This window comes from Rattus norvegicus, chromosome 2 (assembly GCF_021556685.1).
Source record: "Rattus norvegicus strain SHRSP/BbbUtx chromosome 2, alternate assembly SHRSP_T2T, whole genome shotgun sequence".
In the NCBI taxonomy this organism is placed as follows: Eukaryota; Metazoa; Chordata; class Mammalia; order Rodentia; family Muridae; genus Rattus; species Rattus norvegicus.
Window position 1 is genome coordinate 152,040,612 of NC_141535.1, and position 24,227 is coordinate 152,064,838.

General features: G+C 41.4%; 1 protein-coding gene and 1 pseudogene across 16 annotated transcripts in view; both read right to left on the reverse strand.

The window, feature by feature from the left end:
• Positions 1-24,227, reverse strand: part of Veph1 (ventricular zone expressed PH domain-containing 1) — a 255,757-nt gene that overhangs the window by 26,669 nt on the left and 204,861 nt on the right. For all 15 annotated transcript variants that reach the window (XM_087626946.1, XM_087626897.1, XM_087626911.1 and 12 more), the window contains 1 exon segment: positions 17,823-17,940. In XM_087626946.1, the coding sequence (XP_087483072.1) occupies positions 17,823-17,940 (118 nt within the window).
• On the reverse strand, positions 6,083-7,322 carry LOC134485624 (high mobility group protein B1-like; annotated as a pseudogene). The gene has a single exon (XR_015675363.1). The product of XR_015675363.1 is annotated as a high mobility group protein B1-like, transcript variant X2 (transcript).

The window sequence follows — 24,227 nt, forward strand, 5'->3', positions numbered from 1 at the left end:
TATTATTTGCAACATCTTGTAACTCTAATTTGTGATCTATAGCAGACTCTTCATGCTGAGATCTGAGCATGGAGATAACATGCAGAGAAGGAAGTTAACCTGGGGCTGATTCACATTATTTTCACATTATTCTAGGAAAAGACTGATCAAACTCTATCTATGACAGCAAAATCTACATATTTCCTGGCTTTTACATCTATCTATCCGTCTGTCTGTGTATGTATGTATGTATGTATGTATGTATGTATGTATGTATCTATCTATCTATCTACCTATCTACCTATCTATCTATTTACAAATTGTAAAGCTGCCACAGGCATGGTAGAAAGAAATTTTATTTTTTTATCTACCTAGTTGGTCAAAGTGTAAATAAATCATTTTTCTTTACTAATTTCTGTTTCCTAATTTGTTTGGGAATACAGGGAAACAAAGAAGGCAGACCATGGATGTGCATATCTGCTAATCATTTTGACTCAGCCATCTGTGAAGAAAATGTGTGGCTAATCAATCTCCAAATTTAAAACCCTGAGGAGAACCCAGTTGCCAGGATCTTCCCCTCTTCTCCCACTGCAGGTAGTGGTTTTCTGTAAACAGGTATTGGTAAATTGGCTTTTGCTTTTGGCCTGGTCTTATTTTTGAAGATTATTATGAGATTGTTTGGTGTTATGATTTGGGGAGTTTTAGGCAAACTCACGCGGTCGAGATGTTGCTCTTGGACAATTTGTAAGGAGAATCTGGAGTAGAACTGGGCACATTTGATATGCTCATCAGGCCGAAGGCCCAACTGAGCCATTTACTGACGAGTTGCTTGGTTGATTGACAGGACCCTTCTGGCTTTGTTTGGCAGAGTGTTCACTTTGTCTCCATTTCTGTATCCTGGTTTGGCATTTGTGCACCATAAGGCTGGGACCAGGCTGGTCTTTGTTTGGCGAGTCACTCATTTTTGTCTAGGTATACCTGTAGTTGGATTTGGGTCTTGTGTGTGTTTCCATTTTGGTTTCATCTCTGCCTTGGCATCTGAGGCGTGACTATCATTTAGACTCTTGGTCATTTTGCAGTACCACTTGATGTGAAGTAAGTTATTTCAAGTGTCTGAAGCTTGAATATCTATCTATCTATCTATCTATCTATCTATCTATCTATCTATCTATCTACCTACCATTGGTGTTCTGATATGAAGATTAGTGGACTAAAATTCTCAGTAAAGTTGTCTGCATTTGAATATATATATATTTTTAAATCGCTATTGTAATTGGTATACACATGGGAAATGCTAAATCTATGCTATCTTGGTAGCTAGTTAACTGACAAATATTTAGAAAGCTACCAATGAGGCTGTGGAATAAGTTTGTATACAGACCAAAATTTCAAGCACTTTTATAATTAAGTAATTAAGTGTTATTTAGGATTCAGCAGGTTTGTTTTTATGATTTCTGTTCTTTATTTCAAGTCAGTTTTAACAAAGAAAAACTTCAGTACATCTATGGCTTCTGGCTTCTGAGATACCATTATCCCAGCTAGTTAAAGACTATGCTAAACAATTACAGTGAGATAAAGAGCTTCCTGTAGTCGTGCAGGGCTTGAAAAGAGAAATCTTTCAGGGAAAATGTATGTGCAAGTAGACTGATTATAACTGGAGAGTTCTTTAAACCACTTTCTAGTTCTTTGTATTCAAAGAAACAAGACTGCCTTAGAGTATTGATACAGTTTTAGTACAGTTTATAAAGAGGCTAATTTTAAAAAAGACAAAAATCAAATATTTAATACATAATTTTGTTAGTTTTTTTCTTTTTTTTAAAGCAGAGTCAGGGTCATTTAAATTTCTCTCTGAGTTGAAATCGTTTCAATGGGCAAATTATACTTCTAGCCAACTAGGTAGGTAGTTGTACTTGTGCGCTAGATGGCTCTGATTTGGTACTGTTTTCACATACTTGTGAAAGATCTTCAATTAAAATCGCCTGTATAACTATGATTCTATTTTTTTAAATCTGTGTTTGTGACCCCCTGGGATACAACTCTTCTAAAATGTAAAGCATATAAATGCCACCATCATCAAAACAAAGATGATTAATAATGACATTTTTTTTCTTTTCTTTTTTTCGGAGCTGGGGACTGAACCCAGGGCCTTGCGCTTGCTAGGCAAGCACCCTACCACTGAGCTAAATCCCCAACCTCAATAATGACAATTTTTAATAGGTATGTTCCTAGTTATATTATGACCATTATTTTGGGGGCAGAAACACAAGCACATCCTATTCTAAGCAGAACAAATTTAACAGGCATAAACATGGGTCTTGCTGAGTCTCCTCATGTAATGCTGTAGCTGATGGCACAGTGAGACAGTTTATATATTCCTAGCCCTTTTGGGTTTTGTTATTGTAACTTTTTTTCAAGCTTATCTCTCCATTTTCTGTTACAAAAGAAAAACAAAACACTCACAGGTTTCAATGACGAAGTTAGTGTTTTTAATAGGCATATCAGCAGACTGAGGTTAAATTGGCCTCCAGACAGAAGGATAAGGGGAAGCTTCTATCCAACAGCCGTGGTAGATCAAGTGGAACATAAATGGACACGGAGACAAAGGGCTCCAAACATGTGGAAAGAATAGGGGAACTTCCCCACCTGAAACTCAGATCATTTCAGAATTTGAGAATAGACTCGAGGTAGACTCAGCCTAAGAGTCCTTGTTTCTAGATGTCTGCTGCTTTAATTTGATTTTGGACTCTGGCCTCTATCTGCCTCCTCTTTCCCAATGTGGGGCTGGGCCAGACCAGATAATCAGGGAAAGAATCCCATTCTGGTAATGGCAGACAGTTAAGCAGAATTGTCTTAAAAATATGCTGAGAAAAGGAAAGACCTATAACTGAAATGATGTAAGGTCCAAGGCAAACGCTGTCTGAACTAAGAGACACCAACAAGGATGAGTCATTGTACCAGTCCAAAAGCCAAGAGGCTATGGAGAAAGGGTCTTAGGCAATGCGTCTCCATTCTAGCCTGACCCCTACATACATTTGTTTCTGATATTTCTTCCAAGAATGGACACATTCCAGAAAATTTCACATCAGCTCAGCAGTACGTGGCATAACATCCCAAATCCCTCAAAACTGAAGAATGTCAAAGAAAGAGAAAAGACGGACAGTGAATATTACAAAAATGCAGCAGACCCTCCATATTAAGAGCTGGGCAGCTGGAGGCAGCTGACTAAGGACAGACATAACCTGCTGAGGTTGGATGTAACCTGGATGGAGTTAAACTGTCTCACAACAAAGTCTGCACAGACTGGCTTCACCTCCTGCGTTTCTATTGTTAAGTCGAGCATAGTGGAATGAGCTTAGATTCTCCAGTTCAGCTAAATTTTAAATCAATTAATTTTCATTTCTCACTTTCAGCTTTTCAACTTCTTTTGAAATAGCTGGTGAGATGTCGACCTGAATATTCAGGAACAACTGGCCTGATCGTTTTCAGTGTTGACTACTTTCTCATACTGACAGAGTGTGGTAGAGCTTGCCTAGTGTGGGGAGATAGAGACATGGCGCAGTTGTACACAAGTTTGTGATAGAAAGAGTCAACCTGTGGAGTGTGTTCTAACCACACTCCTGTCTGTATATGTATGAGAATCTGGACTTCAAGACATTGCCCATGATGTTTTCATGGGATTAAAAGAAAAAAAAAACTCAACAATTTTCATCTGCTATAGTTCAACACTTGACATCAAACTTTTGGACAATAAGCCAAAGTTTGATCTGTCTGTGTTAGAAGTGTTGTCTATAACACACACACCATCATATGCTGTATATTTTAAGTATGTATACAGACAAACATATATGTATTAAGGTATATATAAGCACCCATATATTTTCAGTACACACATATAAAAACCCAACACATCCTGTTAAATAAAATGACATTTTTATAATAGAACTTATTTATGAAAAAAATGTTTATATAAAGGGATATGTAATACAAAATATATGCTGAAAATGTCTTCAGGTGAATTTCCACTTTTTTCCTCCTAAAATTAATATTTGTGCTTTGTAACTATTGACAGAGAAAAATTTCACTACTGAAATTATTCTAAGATACGAGATTTGGTGGTTGTGTAACGATTATATCCAAATATGAAACATCTCCAGGGAGGATGGAGTAGGTCCATAAAATCTGAGAAGTAAGCAACTCACAAATCTCAAGAAGTTCCTGAAACAAAGAGTCTATACTGCAAAGGTTCACAAGGCTTCTTATTCCAGGTTATGAAAGCACTGAACATATACCTAGGGAGGTGACCCTCCAACCAGCTGCACTGTTGGGAGGAGACTAATCTATTTAGCTGCCTGTATAGTTCTGGGAGATGCAGCTGTCATGAGTCCTCATTCAGACTGGCTGGGCTTTTAGTGATGCAACTGCTTTTGTGTCATCCGTGCTCCATGCTGTAAGCAACCTTTTGTCTAGGATCCTGTAAGTTTATAACATTCAAAAAATAACAGAGTTCTCAAAAGAACATAGGCTCAGATAGTCCATAGGCTTTTTTTTTTTAAAATTGCGTTGTTTGTTTGTTTTTTTAGTGTTTCATTTTTGAGTTCTCTATATATTCTAGATGCAAATCCTCTATCAAATGTGTAGTTGGCAAAGACATTTTCCCCATTCTGTAGTCTGCCCTTAGAAGATAACAGTCTCCTTTGCAGTATAGACTCTTGATATGAAGTTCTGTTTGTTGCTTGTGGGGTTCTTGTTCCTGGACAATCAGGGTCCTCTTCTGAACGTTCTTACCTGAGCCTGCATCCTAATGTGTATTCCTTATTCTTTCTTCCAAGTTTTAGAGTTTCAGGTATAACATTGAGATTTCTAGAACTGATTTGTGTTCAAGGTGAGAATGAAGGATCAAATTTCATTCCTTTACTGTATAGATACCCAGGTTTTCCCAACAGCATGCTGGCTTTTTTCCAGTATAGTTGGACTACAAAAGTCAGAAGGCTGTAGGAGTGTTGAATTCTAACTGGGTTCTTGAGTCTTGCCCACTGTGCTGTGTCTACCGATCAAAGTTGCTGTGTTGCCCAGCTCATTGTAAACATCCAGCTTCAAGCGCAGTCTCTTCAGTGTCTGAGACTACAGAAGCAGAGTGCCATGCTAGTTTTATTAAAAAAATAAATGGGTGTGAGAAATCACTTCTCAGGGATTGTCCTGAAGAAGAGTCAGGATAAGAAAAAAAAAATTCAAAGAGAGAAAGTTTTTACAAAGGGTAAGTGCCTGCGCGCGCGCGCGCGCACACACACACACACACACACACACACACACACACAAACACACACACACACAAACACACACACACACAAACACAGACACACGCAGACACACAGATACACACACACACACACACAAACACACACACACACAAACACAGACACACGCAGACACACAGATACACACACACAAACACACACACACACACACACACACACACACACACACACACACACACACACACACACACACACACACACGATGAAAATACAGAGACGGGTCCATTTGCGTATTTCTCAGTGCTGTCTAAGTTTCTCCCGAGCTGCCCCAGGAATGTGGACTGGAGAATCTCAGGAAGGTGTGAGGACCTGAATCCAGACTGCAAAGGCAAGCCTGCCAGCAGAGGGCGTAGGAATGCAGAGAAGGGAAATGACTACTCAGCTCTGCAGAAGCCCGGTATTCCTCGGGTGTAGACTCAACACCAGCTTAAACCATATACGTATCTGCAAATTCAGTGGACCCCACTGTTCCAGGAAGACTTCAGTTTTGGAAGTAAAGCAGCCACAGGAATCTACCCCAAACCCTTCCTCTTTTTCTTGCCTTGTATTTTTGCCCCCCTCCCTTCCTGTTTTACTATGCTTTAAATAATAGTTTCTCTGGCAGTGAACTGTTGAGGTAATGGAAGATGACCTTGAACTGCCCTCTTCTTGCTTCCACCTCGCAGGGGTGGGTTGCGGGAGTGTGCCACTGCGTTTGTTTTAAGGTAGCGCTCTGATGGAACCTCGGTCATCCACACTGGGCAGACACTCTACCTAGTTCCAGCCACTCTGTATTTTTTTTTAAAGGTTTTATGCACTTCTTTTTTGTTCTCCGTTTACTTCTGTTTAATTTTTTCATAACCATTGGGTGAATTTTTCGCTTTCTTTGTGCCCCTCCACCTTTTGCTTTACTGTACTTTGAGTAGCATTTTAATTTTATATATTTTTAAAAAGCTTTATGTTTCTAGTTTTTGTTCCCCTTCCTATATTTATCTAATTTTCTCATTGTTTTAAATTAACATTTTAGGTTAAAATGCAAATAACGGATTTCTTCATGGCATCATCATATTTATTAACTTTTCTCTAGATAAATATTTTCCCTTTTCTTATCCTCTGTTCTTTCTCTTCCCCGTGAGAGCATTCTTTGCTTCTCTTCCACTTCCCCTCCGTTTATTTAGCCTCTGTTCCACTTTGCATCCTTTTTTTTTTTTTTTTTTTTACATTTCAATTTTTTTCTTTAAAAGGAGTGAGTTGTGTACAGGGGGGTTAAATGCTTTATAGACAAGGAAAAAAAACTGCGGTAGAACAACTTATTCATCATCATCTTCTTCATCTTCATCTTCCTCTTCTTCCTCCTCTTCCTCATCCTCTTCATCCTCCTCGTCGTCTTCCTCTTCCTTCTTTTTCTTGCTCTTCTCAGCCTTGACCACCCCCTTTTTCGCTGCATCAGGTTTTCCTTTAGCTCTGTAGGCAGCTGTATCCTTCTCATACTTCTCCTTCAGCTTGGCGGCCATCTTCCCATAGGGCTGCTTGTCATCCGCGGCAGTGTTGTTCCACATCTCTCCTAGTTTCTTCGCAACATCACCAATGGATAAGCCAGGATGCTCGCCTTTGATTTTTGGGCGGTACTCAGAACAGAACAAGAAGAAGGCCGAAGGAGGCCTCTTGGGGGCATTGGGGTCCTTGAACTTCTTTTTGGTCTCCCCTTTGGGGGGGATGTAGGCTTTCATTTCTCTTTCATAACGAGCCTTGTCAGCCTTTGCCATATCTTCAAATTTCCCCTTTTCTTTAGCAGACATGGTCTTCCACCTCTCTGAGCACTTCTTGGAGAACTCTGAGAAGTTGACAGAAGCATCCGGGTGCTTCTTCTTGTGCTCCTCCCGGCAGGTTTGCACAAAGAATGCATATGAGGACATTTTGCCTCTCGGCTTCTTAGGATCTCCTTTGCCCATGTTTAGTTGATTTTCCTCCGCGAGGCACAGAGTCGCCCAGTGCCCGTCCGGCTCTCGCTTGCCCCGGCGCTGTCTCTATGGAGCTCAATGTACTGCCGCATCCTTTCTTTTGCCTCGCTAATTGGCTACTTCTACATTTTACCCGATAGACTTTTTAACTTGATGGTACACTTGACATGAGTTTTGCTATTTTCTGCGCTGTGTTCATTAGTGGGCTTATACTGAGGTCAAGTATATCTTTCAGTCTTGCTCAGTGTGTGATGCTGCTGTCACAGTGTTTGTTTTATTTTGTCTAAGTGGTGCTAAGGTTTGAGCCCTCGAGGGAAGGCTGACCATTATCTAGATCCTCAGATAAAGCTGTGTGGCCCTGTTACACCAGCCAGGGAGTGCCGAGTCAGCATACTTCAGAGATGCCACACAGACACGCTTATTACTGCCGAGTTCCCAACAGCCACGCTGTGGAACCACCCTGGGGTTTGGTTCAGACACGCGGTATCTAAAACAGTGGGCTTTGGTTCAGACACGAAGGAGAAGGGAATTATTTTATTCTCAGAAAAGTGGGTGGAACTGAGGAGAATCCCGTTAAGACAGATAAGTCAGACTTCGATAAGCACTTAATGCTTTCTCTTTTGTATACATTATTATGAATTTATGAATATGTATTATATATTTCACAGACAAGTAGAGGGGGAAGACCAGATATAAAGTGAGAGGAGAACAGGAGAGGGTAACAGGGGTAAACAGATAAAGTGTTGCTTATTTTTTGATATATAGATTCTACTTTTAACAAACCTACATGCAAACACACACACACACACACACACACACACACACACACTGGGGAGGAGGGAGAGCAACAAAAGCAGATGAGGTGATGGTGAGGTTAACTAGGTTAACTAGGTTAACTAGGTTAACATGAGCAAGTGACAATGAGGTGTATGTTTGAGAATGTCACGATGGGATCCATTATTTTGTATAGCAACTAAAAATAGTTAATTTAAATGTCAATAAGACATCAGATTTTTGTTTTTGAGACAGAATCTTCCTATGTAGGCCTGGCTGGTCTCCAACTCACAAGCCTCCTGTTTCACTCTTGCAAATGCTGGGACCTTTTAAACTCTGTATTTCAAATACAACCCCAACTTTCTATCACGGCTATGCCGCCACTGACATGTTCTGCAAATTGCTTAATCACATATCTATCTGGCTGTCTGTCTATCTATCATCTATTTATCCATCATCTATCTATCTATCTATCTATCTATCTATCTATCTATCTATCTATCACCTATCTATTATCTATCTATCTATCTATCTATCTATCTATCTATCTATCTATCATCTCTATCTATCTATCATCTCTATCTATCTATCATCTATCTATCAATCATCTATCTATCTATCTATCTATCAATCATCTATCTATCTATCTATCATCTATCAATCATCTATCTATCTATCTATCTATCTATCTATCTATCTATCTATCTATCATCTATTTATCCATTATCTATCTATCTATCTATCACCTATCTATCCATCTATCTATCATCTCTATCTATCTATCATCTATCTATCAATCATCTATCTATCATCTATCTATCTATCTATCTATCTATCTATCTATCTATCTATCTATCTATCTATCTATCTATCAGTGCTTATTAAACATGGTGGTGTCCTAGGCCTGAAACAATACTCTGTGGTTTACTGTCTTGAGGAAGGCTCATGTAAATAGGCCACATGTGTTGTAGACATGTAGGCAGAAGACAGAAAGGGCAAAGGGAAGGAGAGTTCATTCAGCCTTGAGTAGAGAGAGGTAGGTGTGCATGTGTGCATGCCTGTGATGCCGCAGCATAGAACTAGAAGTTGAAAGATGAGGAAGAAAGGAATAGAATTTCAAGACAATAAATCATTTGGGTTGATGAGCACACGTTTATATCATTATGGAAAATTCAGAGTATCAGAACAACAAGCTGAGGCTCGCTTTTATATAATTAACCCATGCACAATAGCCGCCAACAGCATGTAGTACGATCTGTGAAGTTGTGTCCTACAGTGCTGTGTTATACGCTCTGTGAGGGTGTATTCAACAGCGCTGTGCTGTCTGTGGCACTCTGACAATACTAGCAGATAAGCCTGTGCTCGAAGCTGTGTGGTAGAAGGGAAGCACAAGACAGCCCCAAGGCTGCAGAAATCCAAAAGGGATTCTTTCATTGTGTTGAAGTTCTATGAAATTAAACGGCGAAGTCTCATATTAGTGACTCTCAAGCTATCTTGTGAGTTGGCCATATTCATGTTGGCATTTGGCACGGAAAGGCACCTGACCCACAGGAATGATGTGCACCGAAGGAGGGCCACACCGCAATTCCCAGTTGTCTTCAGTGTGTGAAGGTAATCTCACCGCCATGAAGGCCATCCCACACTGGTTGTGTTTGCAACCCCCTTCTGTTTGTTCGTGTGATAGAAAGAGCAGCATGCTCTCATACAGCAAATATTTAGACTCAGTTCTACAGAAGAATCATGATAGAACATTATTCAAAAAAAGAATTCTCCCATTTTCTTTTCGAATCCATGGAGACTCCTACTGACAGCCACATTCAAATTCTAAATATCAAATGACTCAGAGAGTGACTCCGTTGGGGATTATTCAGATTTATGGAGGATGTGAGTGCCAAAATTCTGAGCTTTTCCTTCTTTCGTTTTTTTTTTTTTCACTTTTTTTTTCAGGTTACAAGAACTAAGTCAGCCCACATGCTTCAGGCAGCAAAAGTGAGAGTCATGACCTACTTCTCCTCCTACTCAAAAAATGTGGCAGACTGTAAGTCCTGACAGCCCTAGGGAAGCCCTCTCCTTCTTTTACTGTTACAGGTCCTGCAGTTCCAAGACTCACTGGCAGCTGTAAAGAGGCTTTGCATGGTTTTCCAGAAGTCACTTACGTTCGGCTAAGTCTTCTTGCTCAACCTCTGTTCTCTCATTCACTGGAGTAACGGGATCTGTGCTATCACCAGACAAGTCTCAGAGGGTTTCTGAGTTATTTCTGGGATTTTGAAATCATCTGCTTTGTACCTTTATAGCATGACTATTGGAACTGAGTCAGCAATTGGACTGGAAACAGTTTCTATTGTAATCATTGGCCACATGCAACAATTACCCACTGATTACCACATCAAAGTTCCCGCTCTTGTAAAACAAATCAGAGAGGCAGATCACAGCTGAACAATTAAACTTCCTTTTGGTCTTTACCGCAAACTAGAACATTGTGGAATAATTGTTATGAAAGTTCCTAAAATTCCATGTTTTAATTTGGACTGGCCCAAATTTGAAATTTCAATTTCTGGAATTAGCTTATCTTGGAGAAAATAGCAGTTCTCTACCAGTAGCTAACTCTGTGACCTTGGAGGAGAATGCTGGTTATATGTTTTCTTTTCTTACCTTTCTCTTCCTTCCTTCCTTTCTTCCTTTCTTTTCTTTGTAAAATGGAGTCAACGACAGTAAAAGAAGAAACACACATGTACAACGTGTGGCAACACATTAGTTAGAGTAATAAATCAGAACGATCTCAGGGCCTTTCTACTGCTCTAGCATTTAGCTTTTTTTCTCATTCATTTCAATCCAGTAGTACTGAGCACTAAATATCAAACTCCAGTGAGTTTCTGTGTCAATGAAAGAGCCCACAAGATGGTTTTAAGGACTTATCTGGCCTATGATGTATGTGAGGTGACAATATAAGCTAGTTCGTGACTTTGGCTTCTGAGAGACCCGTAGAGCCTTAGTCTGGACACGCTAAGAAATACTTTCTATTTCTGAATTTTTTTTCCTGACAAGTAATTAACTTATGGTCTGTTCCTTATTTATGGAGAGGTTGGGCAGTATTTAAAAAAATATTGGAACAAGACTATATGAGAACAGTTACTGTATTATTGGTTAGTTCAATAATAAACCTATTCAGCCCTTTCTATTAGAATCTGTGGGTGCTGTGGCCCTTGGGTGTGGCCCAGTGGATGATGAGGGAGGCTTGACATACCTCCACATTCGCTGGCATTCCGAGTGACACAAATAGAGGATCCTTGCAAACTAGTGAGCCTCAGAATGGGTCTAGAACAAGGCAGTGGCTGCTTCCCCATCTTTAGGGAAATCCCCCTGGGTGCTGGCAGCTTGGCATCTCTCCATAATGACGGTGGGATAGTTGGCTACTCCAGATCTCGTGTCTATTTACCATTGGTCCAAAAGTTATATAAACAATGCTTGCTGTTGTGCAATACAGTAGATCTGCACCTGGATTCTGGTCTCCGGAGTCTGTTTCCTAGGTCCAAAACTCTGCCTTCCTCACCTTCTCCTTGATCCTGGATCCTACTAGAGTCTGATCCAAACAGCTTTAGAGTCCTCCTCTCACAGCTGGCAGGGAATCTGACCCAAAGCAGGTACAAGTGGAGTCCAGGGTTGTGCACAGTACACAGCTGGGCATAATACAGTTAGGTGTGAAGCCGGCCATTTGGTGAGTTCTCTTATGGAAGAAACAGGACCAAACTTCTGTTACCAGGCCCCCAGTGCCCTATCATATCATGATGTGTACTTGATATGGTTAATTCATCTTCACAGTCTTGAAGCACCACATTTTAATATTAAGGAATTTTTGACTTTGCCATTTCTAAATATTATGTACACCCTCATCCATTCAACGAGTATTTGGAGTATGTTAAGGAACACATCGAGAAGAATGCAGGATCTTTCTCATAGGAGGCTCCTGGCTCTAACCGGATTGTGGATCCCTTCTAAAGCAGAGGCTCGGCACCATCTTCATCCTTCCGTCTCCAGGCATCAGGTAGAAGACACATCGCCCATGCAAAAGGCACACACTGCATACGTGAATGAATGAATTAGGCCGACTGTTCACGCCCACAGCCTAGCTGTTCATTTATATGTCTTAGTCATCTTTCACGTCTGAATTTAAGAGCAGCAAGAGCGCAAATGCCGCCTCCCTGAAGAAAACACTTGGCTGCCAGATTATGCTAGACCATTTGCTTAGATCGAATATATAATTTATATGCCTATATAAAAAGAAGATGAAATCAACAACATATATAAACTCCCCAGGGACTCACGAATGGGAAAATAACAGTTTAGAAGAGGATTTCTCTCTGTCTCAAATCCTCTTTCATGCAGTCCAAGGAAATGAGAAAAGGAATTCAAACGTGCCGAAGTTTTCAGGGCCAAACATTTTGATCCAATATGTTTCTGCTGTAAAGTATTTGGCCTTGTAAGGGCTTTTATCATTCTGTGTTCCCAGTCTGTGCTTCACGGTGGGAAAAACAAATAAGACGGCGATGTGCAAAATGTTCTTTTCAAATGTGTGGCAGTGAATTTGAGAAAATACTATTAAAGGAGTGCCTTGTACCATTTAGCCCCTTTTCCGGGGCCTCCCTCAGTCAGGCTGGCTCAGAATTTATTGAAATAAGGAGTTAGCTCACTTGGAGTGAACACTCTAAAGAGCACCCTCACAGCCACCTAAGAGAGGTAGGTAGGTACCTTATTGATCGCACCATGCTCTCAAATGAAGCATCTTTGATGCTCTGTCTTTTTGTATATGTCTGGTAAATCTTTAATTATGACATTTAAAAATGGAGGTGTTCAATTCTCCAATTCCTTATATGCTTGAATTAAACAAACAAAACAAAACAAAAACAACCCTGAGGTGTTCACTCTGGTATTGCCTTAATCCAGACTCTGTAATCAGCCCACAATCTGTGTGCATCAAGAATGCCCCATCCTTCCCTGCCAGCTTCAACCTTCTGCACCCCTTCCTCCAGGTAATGCATTTCAATTGGTACTGCTCTGTGAGCCCCTAGCATCTTTGGTCAAAGAAACACTGTTTTTTTGTTTGTTTGTTTTGTTTTGTTTTATGTTTTAAGATTCAGCCTTAACATCTTGGCAGTTAACAGGAGGACAGACTTGCCACAATGGTTGCCTTTAAGATGATAAAAATCAATAAAATTCTCAAATTGGAGGAGAAGGTCCCAGAGATGCACCATTAACTTGAATTTGTTGTTTTGCCTAGATGAAAGCAGGCATCTGGCATGCATAGCAAGGTGCTTTGCTTGTATTCACTCACAATTACTTTTAGTCAGTGTCTTAGTTAGGATTTTACTGCTGGAGTAGACACCATGAGCAAGACAAATCTTGTAAGGACAACATTTAATTGGGGCTGGCTTACAGGTTCAGCGGTTCAGTCCATTATCATCAAGGCGGGAGCATGGCAGCATCCAAGTATGCATGGTGCTGGATGCTGAGAGTTCTGCATCTTCATCTGAAGGCTGCTAGCAGAAGACTGGTTTCCAGATAGCTTGGATGAGGGTCTTGAAGCCCATGCCCAGAGTGACACACCTACTGCAACAGGGCCAGACCTTCTAATAGAGCTATTCCCTGGCTCCCATAGGCTTGTTCAACATATGAGTCTATGGGGGCCATACCTAAACATAGCATAATGCAAAATACATTTAGTCCAACTTCAAAAGTTCCTATAGTCTACAGCAGTCACAACAATGTTGAAAGTCAAAAGTTCAAAGTCTCTTCTGGGATTCATCTGATCAATCACTTAACTATAATCCCCAAAGCAAGACAGGAAACCAGCTGGGCAAACTCCAAACTCTGCATTTCCATATCTGATGTAAAAGCAGTTTTTATATCTCCAACCCCCTTTTCATCTTTGTTGATTGCAACAAACTTCTTTCTCCTGGGCTGGTTCTACTCCCTGTTAGTAGCTTTCCTCAGCAGATAAACCACAGTTCTGGCATTTTGAACATCTGGGGTCTCCAAGGTAACTTCAATGTTACCGCTTCTTGTTTCAATGTCTGGGATCTACCCATGCTCTTCTGGGCTCCTCCAAAGGGCTGGTGTCACTTCTCCAGCTCTGTCCTCTGTAGCACTCTGATTCATTCCACTGTCACTCTTTTTTGGTGATCATCTCATGATATTGGCATTTCCAATACACTGGGTCTTCTACTGCAGCTAGGCTTCACCAATAGCCTCTCATAGGCTCTCTTCATAGTGCCAAGACTCAGCTGCTCTTCGTGACCCCTTCATGTCTTCAAAACTGGTACCATCTGTGTGACTTTTATACATTACTAAGTCCAGCTGAAGCACAAGGTACAATCTTGGTTATCTCTGGAACACAACTTCTTTTTTTTTTTTTAGATTTATTCATTTATTATATATAAGTACACTGTAGCTGTCTTCAGACACACCAGAAGAGCGCATCAGATCTCTTTACAGATGGTTGTGAGCCACCATGTGGTCTCTGGGAATTGAACTCAGGACCTCTGGAAGAGCAGTCGGAGCTCTTAACCACTGAGCCATCTATCTCCCCAGCCCGGAACACAACTTCTTTTGCTCTCAGAAAATACTTCCCAGAAGATTTCACCTCAGTGGTGCTGGTCTCTTCTTGATCATTGCTAATTTCTTAGCTCCAGCTAGCCAGCATCAATTGTCTCAGTCATCCCTTTTATTCTGGACTTTAAAGTCAAAGCCACACTGCCATAGATGCCAAGTTCTGTTGCTTGCTGGGGCTGGAACATACTCCCCTCTCCCTCCTTCTTCTATTATCAGCTTTCTGTTTTCTAAACCCCTCACTGCCTAAGCTTGTCTGTCTGGAACTTGCTCTGTAGATTGACCTTGAACTCAGAGATTTGCATGGCTGTCTTCTAAGCACTGGGATTAAAGGTGTGGTCCACCAAGTCTGCGCTTAAGTTTTCCTTCACCTAGAACTTGCTCTGTTCTAGGCTGGCCTTGAACTCAGAGATCCATGTGGCTTTGCCTCCTGGGATTAAAGACTTGTACCGTCCTTCGTGTGCCTAAACTTAGCTGGGTGGGATCTTCCCCAAAGTCACTACTCCCTTAATTTAGTTTAATGACCTTGAAGACAGGATTCAGCTCCATTTCACTTCCTGGAGCCCCTTTAATACTTGAATCATGTATTTTATATTTTTCCTTTCTAAACTTGCTACACTTGTTCAAAATGCTCTTCATGAGACTTAACTAGAGAAAAAGTCTCTGCTGGGCTTTTTTGCAGACTTCCTTTGTCAACACAATTAATATAAATCTCTTTAGCTTTGGATAGACTCTTCAGATAAGGGCAAGAAGCAGCCACATCCTTCTTCACCAAAATATCACAAGAAATATCTGGGCCACATATTAAAATTCTTCTCTGAAAGCTCTAGAGCCAGGGTACACAGTTCAAGTCATCCTCAGCAACAAAGCCTTCCATATTCCTACCAGGATCGTCCATTAGCCTCACTTAAAACATGCTACCTGCTTTCCAAATCCAAAGTTCCAAAGTCCACATTCTTCTAAACAAAAGCATGGTCAGGCCTATCACAGACATACCCCAATTGCTAGTTGCAATTTCTGTCTTTTTTCCTCCTCCCAATATAATAATTTTTATTGTTTTTTTTACTTTACATCCCAATGGAAGCTTCCCTTCCCCTTTCTTCCTCCTACATCCTCATCTCCTCCCACTCTACTTAGAAAAGGGGATATCCCATGAATATCGACCAGCCTTGACATATCAAGTTGCAGCAAGATTAGGCACATTTTCTTCTATCAAGGCTAAGACAAGAAAGCCCAGTTAGTGGAAAGGGATCCAAAGGCAGATAATGTAGTCAGAGGCAGCCCCTGCTCCAGCTTTAGATGTCACATGAAGACCCAGCTGCACAACTGTTACACATGTGCAGAGGGCCTAGATCCAGCCCATGCGTGCTCTCTGGTTGGCAGTTTACTATCTATGAGCCCTTATATGCCAGTTAGTTGATTTTGTAGGTTTTCTCACGGTATCCTTGACCCCTCTGGCTCCTTCCTCTCCCTCTTCCACAGGATTCCCCAAGCTTCACTTAAGGTTTGGCTGTGGGTCTCTGCATCTGTTTCCATCAGTTGATGGGTGAAGCCTCTCTGATGATGGTTATGCTAGGCACCTGTCTGCAAGTATAGCAGAATATCATTAATACTGTCAGGTGGGCTCTCTCTCATGATATTGGGTCTCAAGTTGGGCCAGACATTGGTTAATCCTTCCTTCAAATTCTGCTCCATCTTTTATCCCTGCACATCTTGTAGTCATAGGGAAATTGTGGGTCTAAGGTTTTGTGGCTGGGTTGATATCTGAGTCCCTCCATTGGAAGTCTTGACTGGTTATAGGTGATGGCTTTAGGTGGAGTCTGTATTATGAAGTTTCTGCACAAGAATTCCATTATTCTGACCTCATCACTCAATCATGTATCTTCTATATTCTATATAACCTAATGACTTCATTATCATTTAGTGTATTTTCAAATTACACAGGCTACACAATTGAGATTTCTTGCTACATATTTGTCCATGATATCAAAATCGCAAATGAAAAGTTGGACCCATCTTTCTTGCCCAATCCCATTCACTTTTCCTTTGTACTTCAGATCTGTAACTCAGTACTTTCCTCAAATTTCTTCCCTTGCTCTGCTGAGTGCAGTTGTCTTTCTCCTCCAGGGCCTCAAAGATTGCCTGCGCCCGCCATCTTGGAGCTGCCCCTAATTTCTGTCTTAGTGTTTTACTGCTGTGAACAGGCACCATGACCAAAGCGACTCTAATAAGAACAACATTTAATTGGGGCTGGCTTACAGGTTCAGAGGTTCAGTCCATTATTATTAAGGCGACAACATGGCAGCATCCGGGCAAGCATGGTGCAGGAGGAGCTGAGAGTTCTACATTTTCATCTGATGGCTGCTAGCAGGATACTGACTTCTAGGCAGCTAGGATGAAGGTCGTAAAGCCCATGCCTACAATGACACACCTACTCTAACAAGGTTACCCCTACTCCAACAGGGCCACACCTTCTAAAAGTGCCACTCCCTGGGCTGAGCATATACAAACCATCACAGTCAGTCCTTGGGCAGCAGAAAAGATGAGGGATGGTGAATGAGGGTAGCAACTGGTTGTTGTCAGTAAACAGGGTTCATTCACCAAGCAGCATCATAGGGAATGCTACACGGAATATGGACTGGGTACTCAGTCCTTTGTTTAGTGTGGCCTCAGTTCGTTGAGGCTCTGGAACACAGCTAGACAGAACGTTTGTTTTCTTTAATTCTCAGATACTTTCAGAGTAAGATGTACCCCCATCCCTCCCTCCCTCCTTCCATCATTTTTTTTTTTTTTGCTTTTCCCTTCTCTCTTCCTCCTTTAAAATAATACTGAGAGAGTGACCCTAGGTGTTTACACTTGCTGTGCAAACGCTCTACCACAAATTCAGCCCAGTCTTGTTTTCTTGAGGTCAGAGGTCAAAGACGCCTTGTTCTTTTTTCTGACACACTCTCCTCTCTAGCATCTTGCTACATTAAAAAACAAAACAAAACAAAACAAAACAAAACAAAACAAAACAAAACATAACCACTCCACTGGGATACCTTTCTTAGTATGAGGTAGATATCAGACACTACTCTAAATTAGCACAACATGGGTTATTTACCAAGAAGAAGGCCAATTAGAGCCACTGGGCTCACAGATTCCTGTAAACTGGGGTGTGGGGGTTGGGGGGAAGCATAACTGGTTCTCTGTGACAAGTGGGACCACTCACCAGTTGCCTTTTCGGGGTTGTTACACATGAAGCATTGCCATGCCCCTGCTGTTTCGCTGAAGCCAAACACATCAAAGAACCGCACTTCTTCCAGATGGAGCTGAAGCTGGTCCAGATCCTGTTTGAGGGACACAAAGCACAAAGAGAGTAAGCATGCCTGCCTGCTACAGAGTGCCTGGCAGCAGAGAGAGGAGGTGTGGAGCTGGAGTGGTGACGCTGGGACCAAGGGACCGTTGGGAGGGACTTCCGTTGGCCACCTTGGAGAGGAACACTTAGCTCAGACTCTTCCAGGGGATGGCTCTTCACTGTAGTGTGAGGGAACCTAGGCTTGGGGTGCAGGGGGAGACATCAAGACCTGAAGTGGCCCAGAAGAAGCTCCGGAAAGTCTGTAAAGAAAGGGCGTCTGAGTGTCTGTGTTTGAAGGACATGCTGCTGAAGAAATGGCTATGTATTTACATTGCATATAAAATTGAGAACTACATGGGTATTATTTTTTTTTTTTTGACCATGAAAGGAATTTTATTCATCACTTAGCATTTTGACTTCAGGAGTACAATTTATGATTGTCATGCTTTCTTGCCTTTAATGTAAACTTAGTTTGTATAAAATCCTTTGTTGAGGGTCAGGATCTCATGTAGCTAGACTGCCCTTGAATTTGCAAAGCGGCTTAAGATGACCTTGAACTGATGGTCTTCCTGTATCTTTTAGTGATAGCATTACAGTCATTACATGGGTATTATTTACACCCCCAAACATTGCTTTCATAAGGTTGGCCTTTTACAGAGTGATGGACAGTCCAGGGGTGGGCTCATTTACTTTCATCTCCTGCACTGAATAGCCCTGTTTATCTTAGATCTATATGCAGGTATTATTTTCTATTCCACAATGCAACTCTGTTGGTTTTAGTGGGAAATCATCTCTGGATTCTTTTGTCAGCAAAGTAGCCATGTTTTGAGTAGTTGAGTGGAATTTGACATACTGAGATGGCTCATTTTTAGGTGGCCTGTGGCACGCCGCCATGTCAGTGTGCTCTTACTTAGGAGGGAAGGCAGAGAGGGCTATGAGAAGATGAAAGCCGTTGGCCCAACCAAGTGAGAATTCTCTCCTGTCCTGGAGGAGGCCTCTTCCGTTATGTAAGGAACCCCTGTGCTATCAGGCAGCAGGACTGCACTCTAAAGAGCTGATCCTTCTAAGAAGGGGGTGCCTTCTTGCTGGCCTTGTACACATCTCTTCAGCCTACTTTGTGTGTGGGCATTGGTGTACTGTGACTTCACCTTCTTGCCTTTGGTTCTGTACTTTTATCTTTCCTACTTATTGTGATAACTCCTAGCTCTCGGGCAGGCCAGGTGCTGTTTGTGGCGTTTGCATGGCTTCAGATGAACCTAGTAGAGAATGGGTGATGGGTTACCCCAATTCCAGCCAGAGTCACCGATGCTCCATTTGTTGACACAGATGCTAAGCATGGTAGACTCTGAGCAGTTTGAGGACAGAACTCAGTTGTTGGGGATTTGATTTGTGCTTACACGGGAATTCGCATGTCCACTGTTGGTCCCTGCCAACAGTTGGTTTTTTGACTGGTCAATAAAGAGCCAGTGGCCAGTGTCTGGACAAGGGGACAGAGGTATGACTTTGAGGATCCCTGGAGAGAAAACACAGTGCAGGGAGAAAGGAATCGCCAGGGCAGAAGGAAGGAAGAAGATTCAAACATGAAAGCTGTGGAAGACAGAGACCCAACCATGTAAGAATCAGGGAAAAGCGGCCCCAGGGGCCACCCCCTTGATTGGGTCTGGGTTAGCAGAGATAAAGTATAGATTTGAGAAAGTAATAACTTAAGAATATCAAAGGGGAGAGTGCGTTAGCCGCAGGGAGGTTTATAAGTGGCCCAGTCATTGAGCCAGCTAAGGCATATTAAAAAATAAAGGTCACGTGTGCATTTCTTTCATTTCTGAATCCAGAGCTTTAGGGTGGTGCAGAGCCACACTCACACCTGCCAGGAGCACAGAGCGGATATAAATATTCACTGATTCACTCAGTCTTCTTTGATAACAGTTGCATCCCCAGTATCGAGTATGGCACTGGGAATAGAGTAGTGTTATTGGTTTGTAGGTGCGATATAAATCCCATTTGCTGAAGAACCATATGAAAGGTACAGTGGCAATTAAGATTGTCTTAGAGAACACATTCATGCTCACCAGAAGATAAATGCAATGAGCACAGGGATTTTGTTTGTTGAATTGGATGTTTGAAACCTCAGCCCCCTGAAAGTGCTTGTCACACAAATACACACTAAACACATCTAATGAAAACCACAGATCAGGCCTTTCCATAGACATGTGCAGGCCTTTCCATTAAGACAACTGTGCTTTACAATCTGGGATAAGACATTTTGAAGGTTTAACATGCTGACTATAGAATTTTGGATTCCTAATATCAGAGGCCTTTCAATAGGCTGGGCACGTGTGTATGCACGTGCAACACACACATGTGCATGCACATACACAAACACACATGCAAATATATAAGAATGAATGCTGTTTTAAAAAATGATTTAGAATGTGTTCATTAGAAAAAAAGGAAACTTCTTATTCTTTTTTTTTAAAGAATGTTCCCCAAGATTAAGACCAAAGAAGCACCTGGGAGCTTTATAGGTTTCAAAGGATGAAATCCATATTAAAATTTATGGGGAGAAAGCAGATGTTCATAAATATCTGTTTCAAAACTGCAAGGTCTCTGAAGTCTGTCCTTGGCCATCGGCATGCAGATCAGTCTTTGTTTTTTACACAATTAAAGATCGGTTCTTCATTCCCCACAAACACTACTAGCAAACAAAGGACTTAACACATAGGGATCCCTTTATTTTTCCTGTTCGGAGACCAGGAGTGTCCCAGGTTGTTGCCTATTATCCACACTTGCTTTGGCAAAAAGTTACTTGAGAAGTTTAAGACAGATGGTGAGCTACATCCCAGTGCTCACTCTCTGAAGCCAAGAGCAGGCTTAGCCCTTCAGAGGATTTAGGTGTTATACGAAGGGATCCGAGCGAGGAAGATGGATCGCAGTTACAGGAACTATTAAAGTTGGCAGGAACAGCCAACTTTAAATAGACAGATGAAACACATGTAATTTCAAGTATCTGTGGAAAATCAAATTAAATCAGTCACAAAACAAGCCAGTACAGACCACCAGAGGTACGTTCTGGGACTGTACTTCTTAAATGTGCCTAGGGTCATTTTTTTCCCACTTATTTTTACCCTTTTAAGTCCTTAGTTTTGCCCAAAACTAAGCCACTTCTTCTCTTCGACTTCTCTTTTCATATTCTTCAAAACAAGAGAACTAAAATTGATTTAGAAAATTACAAACTTTTTTTTAGATACCTAGACTACAGGTATCTCATTATACAATAGTTCCTATCTAATCTCCATAAAATACCCTTTCTGGGTATTTCAGTTTTAGTGGGATTGTGGCAGATGGAGATTAAGATGATCTAGCAGTAATTTTCATCTCATGGTGTCCGCCTGCTTTTATCATCATGTACATTGAGTAGCCTATGTCTTTTTAGAGAATGGCAAAAATGACAGAATATCAATCTCATAGTGCACGCATGCGTGCACGCATGCACACACACACACACACACACACACACACACACACACACACACACCCCTTACCATATTTAAGATCCTTCTTGCTAGCGTATACCTACAAAGGAAGACTCTCCTACTGGCCTTGAAGAAACAAAAACTTTGAGGAAAACTATGAGTAGTTTCTAGTAGCTAGCAAGAGATTAAGAACTGTGTTTATGGTGTTGGGGATTTATCTCAGTGGTAGAGCGCTTGCCTAGCAAGTGCAAGGCCCTGGGTTTGGTCCCCAGCTCCGAAAAAAATAAAAAAGGAAAAAAAAAAGAACTGTGTTTGTATATAACAAAGACACGTGCTCCACTATGTTCATAGCAGCCTTATTTATAATAGCCAGAAGCTGGAAAGAACCCAGATGCCCTTCAACAGAGGAATGGATACAGAAAATGTGGTACATCTACACAATGGAATATTACTCAGCTATCAAAAACAATGACTTTATGAAATTCATAGGCAAATGGAGAGAACTGGAAAATATTATCCTGAGTGAGGTAACCCAATCACAGAAAAACACACATGGTATGCACTCATTGATAAGTGGGTATTAGCCCAAATGCTTGAATTACCCTAGATGCACAGAACACATGAAACTCAAGATGGATGATCAAAATGTGAATGCTTCACTCCTTCTTTAAAAGGGGAACAAGAATACCCTTGGCAGGGAAGAGAGAGGCAAAGATTAAAACAGACACAGAAGGAACACCATTCAGAGCCTGCCCCACATGTGGCCCACACATATACAGCCATCCAATTAGACAAGATAGATGAAGTAAAGAAGTGCAGGCCGACAGGAGCCGGATGTAGATCGCTCCTGAGAGACACAGCCAGAATACAGCAAATACAGAGGCGAATGCCAGCAGCAAACACTGAACTGAGAATAGGACCCCCGTTGAAGGAATCAGAGAAAGAACTGGAAGAGCTTGAAGGGGCTCGAGACCCCATATGTACAACAATGCCAAGCAACCAGAGCTTCCAGGGACTAAGCCACTACCTAAAGACTATACATGGACTGACCCTGGACTCTGACCTCATAGGTAGCAATGAATAGCCTAGTAAGAGCACCAGTGGAAGGGGAAGCCCTTGGTCCTGCTAAGACTGAACCCCCAGTGAACGTGATTGTTGGGGGGAGGGTGGTAATGGGGGAGGATGGGGAGGGGAAAACCCATCTAGAAGGGGAGGGGGAGGGGTCAGGGGGACGTTGGCCCTGTAACCGGGAAAGGGAATAACAATCGAAATGTAAATAAGAAATACTCAAGTTAATAAAGAAAAAAAAAAAAGAAAAAAAAAAGAACTGTGTTTGTAACCATGTATAAATGGGATTTTTTGTTTGTTTTTCTTTTTCTGTTTTGCCAGCAACCTGGTCTTTGGCTCTTCTTAAAGTGAAGAATGATCCTCCTTGGAAGAGTCCGTTTCACAGGTACCTGTCAAATCAAATCTCAGGAAAACCCCAGCGATAATGAAGCTCAAATTGTTTACGCGAATCTGGGAAAATTACATAATAACACCGGGAAACATGTTCTGAGAAGGATTTTTTTAACAATTGCCACTTAGTTAACACAGTTAAAAAGTCACTGGAGGGGAGATGGTCTCGTAAAACAGTTGTTTAGATAAGTTTGTCTCCAACTTTAGAAAAATAGTCATAATGAAACTAAGAACTTGGAAAACCATAAAGAATCTTGTAAATCCACTTGGGGAAAAATAAATTAGGCAACAAGGAAAGATGAGTGGACATTTACAACACTATTTCATTATACTCTATAAAATTGTGTGTGTGTGTGTGTGTGTGTGTGTGTGTGTGTGTGTGTATGTGTGCGTGCACGTGCACGCGCATGTGCGTGCATGGGTAAAGTGTGGGGTAGAGGTGAAGGCAACCAACGGCTTAGCAGGTAAAGACACTTGGGTAAAAAAACTTTCCCCCAAGCTTGCTGACCCGAGTTTAATCCCTGGTATCCAAGTGGCAAGAGATAACTACTCCTTGAAGCTGTCCTCCAACGTCCATGTGTGTCCATGATCTGCACACCACCCCATCCTCCAAGTATATAAATAAATGTAGTATTTATTTGTAAAGTCTATAGTGGGCTGTGAAACCCACATTGTGGTCTATATGTACTGAGAGAGGGTACTGCGGAAGAGTTTTCTAGAAATCAGCCAAAGCATACATCTGGAAGAGCTTTGGCTCCTGGCACATTTGAGTTCTGTGTTAGAGCCCTCTGTGCACAGAAAGAAAACATGAGTTTGCCTCACGTGCTGTGTGTGCTTCTGGATAGCAGGACTTCTGGCCTCAAAGCTCAAGTATCATATTAGAAATAGAAAAGTTTCAAGAAGTTCCCATACTCTTGCTCATTAATAAGGACTTCATGCCTTACTAGTTATTTCTAGAGTGCTCACTCTAGCTATATTCCAGTCTCAGGCGAAATTAGTTTATGGAGGGAATGTGATCAATAATTCATCTTTTTATTGGCCTATATTGGACAGGCATAAAGCAAGAAACACTATGCTGAATGTATAAATTAGCAAAAGGCATTTTAAGGAACACCCACCTTATAACTCAATTGTTTCATTCTTTCAGTTACTGGAAAATATGGCGTTTGAGCTCAATTAATAAAATGTAGTGTCAGAGCAGCTGGTGTGTCGGAGATTATGGATAAAGGGATGAAGGTGGCAGAATTCTGCATTCCCAGAAAGTGGGACAGGACACTGGAAGATGCCTTCCGTGTGTGTGTGTGTGTGTGTGTGTGTGTGTGTGTGTGTGTGTGTGTGTGTGTGTGTGTTT